This window comes from Coturnix japonica, chromosome 1 (genome assembly GCF_054131305.1).
Source record: "Coturnix japonica strain WE chromosome 1, WE-NBRP24, whole genome shotgun sequence".
Lineage (NCBI taxonomy): Eukaryota > Metazoa > Chordata > Aves > Galliformes > Phasianidae > Coturnix > Coturnix japonica.
In genome coordinates this window covers 142,537-153,065 of record NC_140663.1, presented here as the reverse complement: position 1 = coordinate 153,065, position 10,529 = coordinate 142,537, and the positions used below count along the sequence as shown (strand labels likewise).

General features: G+C 56.0%; 1 protein-coding gene across 1 annotated transcript in view; it reads left to right on the top strand.

Moving 5' to 3' along the window:
• The window catches only part of LOC146762217 (staphylococcal nuclease domain-containing protein 1-like), a 94,777-nt gene that overhangs the window by 72,501 nt on the left and 11,747 nt on the right, over positions 1 to 10,529 (top strand). Inside the window, exon 12 of the mRNA XM_085510614.1 lies at positions 5,607 to 5,707. Within this exon, the coding sequence (XP_085366740.1) occupies positions 5,607 to 5,707 (101 nt within the window). The remainder of the gene's footprint in view (positions 1 to 5,606; positions 5,708 to 10,529) is intronic.

Genomic DNA, 10,529 nt, shown 5'->3' with positions numbered 1-10,529 from the left:
TGCAGCCCCCATTCCCCTATTATCCCATTATTCCCTTACATCCAATAGGGCTGTGCTATGGGTGCCCCCCCTCCCCCTTTATCTCCCCCCCCGACCCATATAGGATCATCAACCCCAATCCCCCCTTAACCCATATAGGATCATCAACCTCCATATAGGAACTTGCCCCCCGGCCCCACAAGCGCCGCAGCCCCACGAGCCCCATTGATCGGAACCATCGATCCGCCCTTAATTAACACCGTGCAATTAATTAGGGATGGATCAATGACCCCCCCCCCCAGGGCTGTGAATGGGGGGAGGGGTGAAATGGTGCCGCTGCAACCCTACATGGGGGGAGCTGCTGCATGGTGTGCATGGTGCTGCTGCATGGTGCTGCTGCATGGTGTGCAAGGTGTGCATGGTGCTGCTGCATGGTGTGCATGGTGCTGGTGCATGGTGCTGGTGCATGGTGCTGGTGCACGGTGCTGCTGCGGTGCGCATGGTGCTGCTGCATGGTGCTGCTGCAAGGTGTGCATGGTGTGCATGGTGCTGCTGCAAGATGTGCATGGTGTGCAAGGTGCTGCTGTGTGGTGCTGCTGCATGGTATGCATGGTGTGCAAGGTGTTGCTGCATGGTGCTGCTGCATGGTGTGCATGGTGTGCAAGGTGCTGCATGGTGTGCATGGTGCTGCTGCATGGTGCTGCTGCAAGGTGTGCATGGTGCTGCATGCTGCTACAGCAAGATGTGCATGGTGTGCAAGGTGCTGCTGTGTGGTGCTGCTGCATTGTGTGCATGGTGCTGCGTGGTCTGCATGGTGCTGGTGCTGCTGCATTGTGTGCATGGTGTGCAAGGTGTGCGGGATGTGTGCGCTGCTGCTGCATGGGCTGCAGCACAATGCAAGGCAGCACAGTGCAACGCAGCAAAGTGCAATGCAGCACAGTGCAACAGCACAGTGCAACACAGCACAATGCAATGCAGCACAGTGCAATGTAACACAATGCAACGCAGCACAATGCGATGCAGCACAGTGCAACATGGCACAATGCAACGTGGCACAGTGCAATGTAACACAACGCAACACAGCACAATGCAATGCAGCACAGTGCAATGTAACGCAATGCGACGCAGCACAATGCAATGCAGCACCGTGCAATGCCAGTGCAGTGCAACACAGCACAGTCCAATGTAGCACAATGCAACACAGCCTAATGCAGCACAGTGCAAAACAGCACAATGCAACTCAGCACAGTGCAACATGGCACAATGCAATGCAGCACAGTGCGATGCAGTGCAATGCAGTGTAGCACAGTGCAACGCGGCACACTGCAATGCAGCACAATGCAATGCAGCACAGTGCAATGTAACACAATGCAACGCAGCACAATGCAATGCAGCACCGTGCAGTGCCAGTGCAGTGCAACACAGCACAGTCCAATGTAGCACAGTGCAAAACAGCACAATGCAACGCGGCACAATGCAATGCAGTGCAATGCAATGCAGCACAGTGCGATGCAGTGCAATGCAATGTAGCACAGTGCAACGCGGCACACTGCAATGCAGCACAATGCAACACAGCACAATGCAATGTAACACAATGCAACGCAGCACAATGCAATGCAGCACCGTGCAATGCCAGTGCAGTGCAACACAGCACAGTCCAATGTAGCACAATGCAACACAGCCCAATGCAGCACAGTGCAAAACAGCACAATGCAACATGGCACAATGCAATGCAGCACAATGCAATGCAGCACAGTGCGATGCAGTGCAATGCAGTGTAGCACAGTGCAACGCGGCACACTGCAATGCAGCACAATGCAACACAGCACAATGCAGTGCAGCACAGTGCAATTTAACACAATGCAACACAGCGCCATGCAAGGCAGCACCACGCAACGCAGCGCCGTGCAACGCAGCACAATGCAACACAGCACTGTGCAACGCAGGACAATGCAATGCAGCAGAATGCGACGCAGCACACACAATGCAATGCAGCACAGTGCAGTGCAACACAATGCAATGCAGCACAGTGCAGTGTAACACAATGCAATGCAGCACAATGCAACGCAACACCGTGCAGTGCAGCACAGCGCAATGCAGCACAGCACAATGCAACAATGCACTGCAGCAATGCACTGCAGTGCAGCACAGTGCAGCCATGCAGTGCAGTGCTCGGCAGTGCAACAAAACCCCACGTGCAGCCCAGATGCCCCCCAGCCCCACACATACACCCCATATGCCCCCTATCAGCGCTCCATATACCCTCCATGTCCCCCCCCACCCCATATGCACCCCATATGTGCCCCCTATGCCCCCTATCAGCACCCCCTATACCCTCCATGTCCCCCACCCACCCCATATACACCCCCTATACCCCCCATGCCCCCCATATGCCCCTCATCCCCCCCACATGTGCCCCATATGCACCCCATATACACCTCATATGCCCCCTAACCCCCAAATTAGGCCCCCTATGCCCCCTATTGGCTCCCCCTATGCCCTCCATGTCCCCCCCCCACCCCATATGCACCCCATACACACCCCATATGCACCCCATCCCCCAATATGTACCCCATATGCACTACCTGCACCCCATACACACCCCATATGCCCCCCATATGTGCCCCATATGCCCCCTATCAGCACCCCCTATACCCTCCATGTCCCCCACCCACCCCATATACACCCCATATGCACCCCATATGCACTACCTGCACCCCATAGGCCCCCTATATGTGCCCCATATGCACCCTATCTACCCCATATGCACCCCCTATGCCCCCCAACCCCCCACATGCTCCCCCTATGCCCCCTATCATCACCCCCTATGCCCTCCATGTCCCCCCCCACCCCATATGCACCCCATACACCCCCCATCCCCCCCATATGTGCCCCATTTGCGCCCCATCTACTCCATATGAGCCCCATATACACCCCCTATGCCCCCTATCAGCACCCCATATACCCTCCATGTCCCCCCCCACCCCATATGCACCCCATACACACCCCATATGCCCCCCATATGTACCCTCTATGCACCCTATCATCACCCCCTCTGCCCCCCATCAACCCCCCCACCCCATATGCACCCCATCCCCCCATATGTGCCCCATATACACCCCATATGCCCCCCCACATGCACCCCCTATGCATCCCATCCCCCCATATGCACCCCATATGCACCATCTGCACCCCATACACACCGCACATGCCCCCTATGTATGCCCCATATGCCCCCTATCATCACCCCCTATGCCCTCCATGTCTCCCCCCACCCCATATACACCCCATTTGTACCCCATCCCCCCCACATGTGCCCCATACGCACCCCATATACACCTCATATGCCCCCTAACCCCCAAATTAGGCCCCCTGTGCCCCCTATTGGCTCCCCCTATGCCCTCCATGTCCTCCCCCACCCCATATACACCCCCTACACCCCCTACCCCCCCCACATGCTCCCCCTATGCCCCCTATCATCACCCCCTACACCCCCCATTGCCCCCCCACCCCATATGCACCCCTATGCACCCCATATACACTATCTGCACCCCATACACACCCCATATGCCCCCCATATGTGCCCCTATGCCCCCTCTCATCACCCCCTATGCCCTCCATGTCCCCCCCCACCCCCTATGCACCCCATATACACTATCTGCACCCCATACACACCCCATACGCCCCCCATATGTGCCCCCTATGCCCCCTATCATCACCCCCTGTGCCCTCCATGTCCCCCCCCCCCCCATATACACCCCCTACACCCCCCATCCCCCCCACATGTGCCCCCTATGCCCCCTATCATCACCCCCTACACCCCCCATTGCCCCCCCCACCCCATACACACCTCCTATGCACCCCATATACACTACCTGCACCCCATACACACCCCATACGCCCCCCATATGTGCCTCCTATGCCCCCTCTCATCACCCCCTACACCCCCCATATGCCCCCTATGCCCCCTATCATCACCCCCTATGCCCTCCATGTCCCCCCCCACCCCATACACACCCCATACGCCCCATATGTGCCCCCTATGCCCCCTCTCATCACCCCCTACGCCCCCCATGTGCCCCCTATGCCCCCTCTTATCACCCCCTATGCCCCCCATGTGCCCCCTATGCCCCCTCTCATCACCCCCTATGCCCTCCATGTCCTCCCCCACCCCATATACACCCCCTACACCCCCTACCCCCCCCACATGCTCCCCCTATGCCCCCTCTCATCACCCCCTACACCCCCCATTGCCCCCCCCACCCCATATGCACCCCCTATGCACCCCATATACACTATCTGCACCCCATACACACCCCCTACGCCCCCCATATGCCCCTATGCCCCCTCTCATCACCCCCTATACCCTCCATGTCCCCCCCCCCACCCCATATACACCCCATACACACCCCATATGCACCCCATATGCACTACCTGCACCCCATACACACCCCATATGCCCCCTATGCCCCCTATTGGCACCCCCTATGCCCTCCATGTCCCCTCCCCACCCCATACACACCCCATACGCCCCACATGCTCCCCCTATGCCCCCTATCATCACCCCCTATGCCCTCCATGTCCCTCCCCACCCCATACACACCCCATACGCCCCATATGTGCCCCCTATGCCCCCTCTCATCAACCCCTATGCCCTCCGTGTCTCCCCCCCCCCCCCATATACACCCCATACACACCCCATATGCACTACCTGCACCCCATACACACCCCATATGCCCCCTATGCCCCCTATTGGCACCCCCTATGCCCTCCATGGCCCCCCCCATCCCATACACACCCCATACGCCCCATATGTGCCCCCTATGCCCCCTCTCATCACCCCCTACGCCCCCCATCGCCCCCCCCCACCCCATATACACCCCATACACACCCCATATGCCCCATATGCCCCCTATGCCCCCTCTCATCACCCCCTATGCCCCCCATATGCCCCCTATGCCCCCTCTCATCACCCCCTACACCCGCCATTGCCCCCCCACCCCATATGCACCCCCTATGCACCCCATATACACTATCTGCACCCCATACACACCCCATACGCCCCCCATATGTGCCCCCTATGCCCCCTATCATCACCCCCTATGCCTTCCATGTCCCCCCCCACCACATATACACCCCCTACACCCCCTATGCCCCCCATATGCCCCCTATGCCCCCTCTTATCACCCCCTACGCCCCCCATATGCCCCCTATGCCCCCTCTCATCACCCCCTATGCCCCCCATGTGCCCCCTATGCCCCCTATCATCACCCCCTATACCCTCCATGTCCTCCCCCACCCCATATACACCCCCTACACCCCCTACCCCCCCCACATGCTCCCCCTATGCCCCCTCTCATCGCCCCCTACACCCCCCATATGCCCCCTATGCCCCCTCTCATCACCCCCTATGCCCCCCATATGCCCCCTATGCCCCCTCTCATCACCCCCTACACCCCCCATATGCCCCCTATGCCCCCTCTCATCACCACCTATGCCCCCCATGTGCCCCCTATGCCCCCTCTCATCACCCCCTACACCCCCCATATGCCCCCTATGCCCCCTCTCATCACCCCCTACGCCCCCCATCTCCCCCCCCAGCCCTGACCCCCTGTCCCCCCCCCCAGGTGAACGTGACGGTGGATTACATCCGTCCTGCCAGCTGCGCCACCGACACGGCGCCGGCCTTCAGTGAGCGAACCTGCGCCACCGTCTGCATCGGGGGCATGTGAGTCAGCCCCCATGGGACCCCCCCCCCACCAACACTGTACCCCCAGCATTGGGTTAAAGGAGAATAGGGATGGGGGGCTGCTCCTATTGACCCCCCCTGGGACCCCCACCCCCATAGGGATGGGGTGCTGCTCCTACTGACCTCCTTTGGACCCCCCCACCCCATAGGGTTGGGGTACTGCTCCTATTAATCCCCCCCAACCCAATAGGGATGGGGTGCTGCTCCTACTGACCCCCCCCTGGACCCCCCTCCAACCCCCATAGGGATGGGTACTGCTCCTATTGACCCCCCCTTGGGCCTTCATACCCCATAGGGATGGGTACTGCTCCTACTGACCCCCCCTTGGACCCCCCATACCCCATAGGGATGGGGTGCTGCTCCTATTGACCCCCCCCTGGGACCCCCCCCCATCCCCATAGGGATGGGGTGCTGCTCCTATTGATACCCCTTGGACCCCCCCCTAACCCCCATAGGGATGGGGTGCTGCTCCTATTGACCCCCCCTGGACCCCCCCCCCATCATTGGGTTAGGGGGAGAATGGGGAGGGGGTGCTGCTCCTATTGACCCCCCCTTGGGCCGCCCCCTAACCCCTATAGGGATGGGGTGCTGCTCCTATTGATACCCCTTGGACCCCCCCCCTAACCCCCATAGGGATGGGGTGCTGCTCCTATTGACCCCCCCTGGACCCCCCCCCCCCCCCCGCCCCCCCATCATTGGGTTATGGGGAGAATGGGGAGGGGGTGCTGCTCCTAAATCCCCCCCCCCCCCCTTGTGCCATTGTGGGGTAGAGGGGGGAAGCTTTGGGGGGGGGGGGCCTGCTACCCCCCCATCCAATTATGGGGTCATTATGGGGGGGGGGGAGGTCCTGCTGGCCCCCATCCCATTGTGGGGTAATGGGGGACATGGGGGGGGGTCCTGCTGCACCCTATATCATTGTGGTGTGTGTGTGGGGTCCTTCTGGCCCCCATCCCATTATGGGGGTCATGATGGGGGGGGGGTCCTGCTGCACCCCATATCATTGTGGGGTCATGATTGGGGGGGGGGGGGTCCTGCTGCCCCCCCATCCCATTATGGGGCAGGGTGAGCAAATGGGACTGGGGGGGTCTCAGTGCCCCATGGAGGGAGGGGTCTTGGGGGGGGGGGGCTCCTCAGAGCTGCACTTATTGGATGCAATCAGGGTTGGATGCAGCCGTTGGATGCACTCATTGCATGCAGTCATTGCAAGCACCCATTGCACACACCCATTGCATGCATGTGTTGCATATACCCATTGCACACACCCATTGCACACACCCATTGCATACACCCATTGCAGGCACCCATTGCACGCACCCATTGCACACACCCATTGCATACACCCATTGCAGGCACCCATTGCATGCACCCATTGCATGCACCCATTGCACACACCCATTGCATACACCCATTGCACACACCCATTGCACACACCCATTGCGTACACCCATTGCACACACCCATTGCATACACCCATTGCAGGCACCCATTGCAAGCACCTATTGCATGCACCTATTGCATGCACCCATTGCATGCACCCATTGCAAGCACACATTGCAGGCACCCATTGTAAGCACCCATTGCATACACCCGTTGAAGGCACCAATTGCACACACCCATTGCATGCACATGTTGCAAGCACCCATTGCATGCGTGTGTTGCATGCACCCATTGCACGCACTCATTGCAAGCTCCCATTGCAAACACTCATTGCACACACCATTTGCATGCACATGTTCCATGCATTTGTTCCATGCACATGCAGCACGCACCCATTAACTGCACCCGTTACACGCACCAGCTTTGTGCACCCATTGCATGCACCCCGTGCTACATTGCTGCCCTCTGCAGCCGCCCTGTGCAACAGAGCAGCTCCGTGCTGTGCTCCAAGCACAACAACGGCTGCATTGTGCAGCTGGAGCTGCGCCTGCTCGGCACTCAGAGCACGGCTGCATGGCCTTGGAGCGCTGCCCTGCTCTGCTTTGCTCTGCTTTGCTTTGCTTTGCTCTGCTCTGCTTTGCTTTGCTCTGCTTTGCTTTGCTCTGCTCTGTTCTGCTTTGCTTCGCTTTGCTCTGCTTTGCTTTGCTTTGCTTTGCTTTGCTTTGCTCTGCTCTGCTTTGCTTTGCTCTGCTTTGCTTTGCTTTGCTCTGCTCTGCTTTGCTCTGCTCTGCTCTGCTTTGCTCTGCTTTGCTTTGCTCTGCTTTGCTTTGCTTTGCTTTGCTTTGCTTTGCTCTGCTCTGCTCTGCTTTGCTTTGCTCTGCTTTGCTTTGCTTTGCTTTGCTTTGCTTTGCTCTGCTTTGCTTTGCTTTGCTTTGCTTTGCTCTGCTTTGCTTTGCTTTGCTTTGCTCTGCTTTGCTTTGCTTTGCTCTGCTTTGCTTTGCTCTGCTTTGCTTTGCTCTGCTCTGCTTTGCTCTGCTTTGCTTTGCTCTGCTTTGCTTTGCTTTGCTTTGCTTTGCTCTGCTTTGCTCTGCTTTGCTCTGCTCTGCTTTGCTCTGCTTTGCTCTGCTTTGCTTTGCTCTGCTTTGCTTTGCTTTGCTTTGCTTTGCTTTGCTCTGCTTTGCTTTGCTTTGCTTTGCTCTGCTTTGCTTTGCTTTGCTTTGCTTTGCTTTGCTTTGCTTTGCTCTGCTTTGCTTTGCTTTGCTTTGCTTTGCTTTGCTTTGCTCTGCTCTGCTTTGCTTTGCTCTGCTCTGCTTTGCTTTGCTCCGCTTTGCTCTGCTTTGCTTTGCTCTGCTTTGCTCTGCTTTGCTCTGCTTTGCTTTGCTCTGCTTTGCTTTGCTTTGCTCTGCTTTGCTCTGCTTTGCTTTGCTTTGCTTTGCTCTGCTTTGCTCTGCTTTGCTTTGCTTTGCTTTGCTTTGCTTTGCTCTGCTTTGCTTTGCTCTGCTTTGCTCTGCTTTGCTTTGCTCTGCTCTGCTTTGCTTTGCTCTGCTCTGCTTTGCTTTGCTTTGCTCTGCTTCGCTTTGCTTTGCTCTGCTTTGCTTTGCTTTGCTTTGCTTTGCTTTGCTCTGCTTTGCTTTGCTCTGCTTTGCTCTGCTTTGCTTTGCTTTGCTTTGCTCTGCTTCGCTTTGCTTTGCTTCGCTTTGCTTTGCTTTGCTTTGCTTTGCTCTGCTTCGCTTTGCTTTGCTTTGCTTTGCTCTGCTTCGCTTTGCTTTGCTTTGCTTTGCTTTGCTTTGCTTTGCTCTGCTTCGCTTTGCTTTGCTTTGCTCTGCTTCGCTTTGCTCTGCTTCGCTTTGCTCTGCTTCGCTTTGCTTTGCTTCGCTTTGCTTCGCTTTGCTTTGCTTTGCTTTGCTTTGCTTTGCTTTGCTCTGCTTTGCTTTGCTTTGCTTTGCTTTGCTCTGCTTTGCTTTGCTCTGCTTTGCTCTGCTTTGCTTTGCTTTGCTTTGCTCTGCTTCGCTTTGCTTTGCTTCGCTTTGCTTTGCTTTGCTTTGCTTTGCTCTGCTTCGCTTTGCTTTGCTTTGCTTTGCTTTGCTCTGCTTCGCTTTGCTTTGCTTTGATTTGCTCTGCTTTGCTCTGCTTTGCTCTGCTTTGCTTTGCTTTGCTTTGCTTTGCTTTGCTTTGCTTTGCTTTGCTTTGCTTTGCTCTGCTTCGCTTTGCTTTGCTTTGCTCTGCTTCGCTTTGCTCTGCTTCGCTTTGCTTTGCTTCGCTTTGCTTTGCTTTGCTCTGCTTCGCTTTGCTTTGCTTTGCTCTGCTTCGCTTTGCTCTGCTTCGCTTTGCTTTGCTTTGCTTTGCTTCGCTTTGCTTCGCTTTGCTTTGCTTTGCTCTGCTTTGCTTTGCTTCGCTTTGCTTCGCTTTGCTTTGCTTTGCTTTGCTTTGCTCTGCTTTGCTTTGCTTTGCTTTGCTTTGCTCTGCTTTGCTTTGCTCTGCTTTGCTCTGCTTTGCTTTGCTTTGCTTTGCTCTGCTTCGCTTTGCTTTGCTTCGCTTTGCTTTGCTTTGCTTTGCTCTGCTTCGCTTTGCTTTGCTTTGCTTTGCTTTGCTCTGCTTTGCTTTGCTCTGCTCTGCTTTGCTCTGCTTTGCTTTGCTTTGCTTTGCTTTGCTTTGCTTTGCTTTGCTCTGCTTTGCTTTGCTCTGCTTTGCTCTGCTTTGCTTTGCTTTGCTTTGCTCTGCTTTGCTTTGCTCTGCTTTGCTTTGCTTTGCTCTGCTTTGCTCTGCTTTGCTTTGCTTTGCTTTGCTCTGCTTTGCTTTGCTTTGCTCTGCTTTGCTCTGCTTTGCTCTGCTTTGCTTTGCTTTGCTTTGCTCTGCTTTGCTTTGCTTTGCTTTGCTTTGCTCTGCTTTGCTTTGCTCTGCTTTGCTTTGCTCTGCTTTGCTTTGCTTTGCTTTGCTCTGCTTTGCTTTGCTCTGCTCTGCTCTGCTTTGCTTTGCTTTGCTTTGCTTTGCTTTGCTCTGCTTTGCTCTGCTCTGCTTTGCTTTGCTTTGCTCTGCTTTGCTTTGCTCTGCTTTGCTTTGCTTTGCTTTGCTCTGCTCTGCTTTGCTTTGCTCTGCTTTGCTTTGCTTTGCTTTGCTCTGCTTTGCTTTGCTCTGCTTTGCTTTGCTTTGCTCTGCTCTGCTTTGCTTTGCTTTGCTTTGCTTTGCTTTGCTTTGCTCTGCTTTGCTTTGCTTTGCTTTGCTTTGCTTTGCTTTGCTCTGCTCTGCTTTGCTTTGCTCTGCTCTGCTTTGCTTTGCTCCGCTTTGCTCTGCTTTGCTTTGCTCTGCTTTGCTCTGCTTTGCTCTGCTTTGCTTTGCTCTGCTTTGCTTTGCTTTGCTCTGCTTTGCTCTGCTTTGCTTTGCTTTGCTTTGCTCTGCTTTGCTCTGCTTTGCTTTGCTTTGCTTT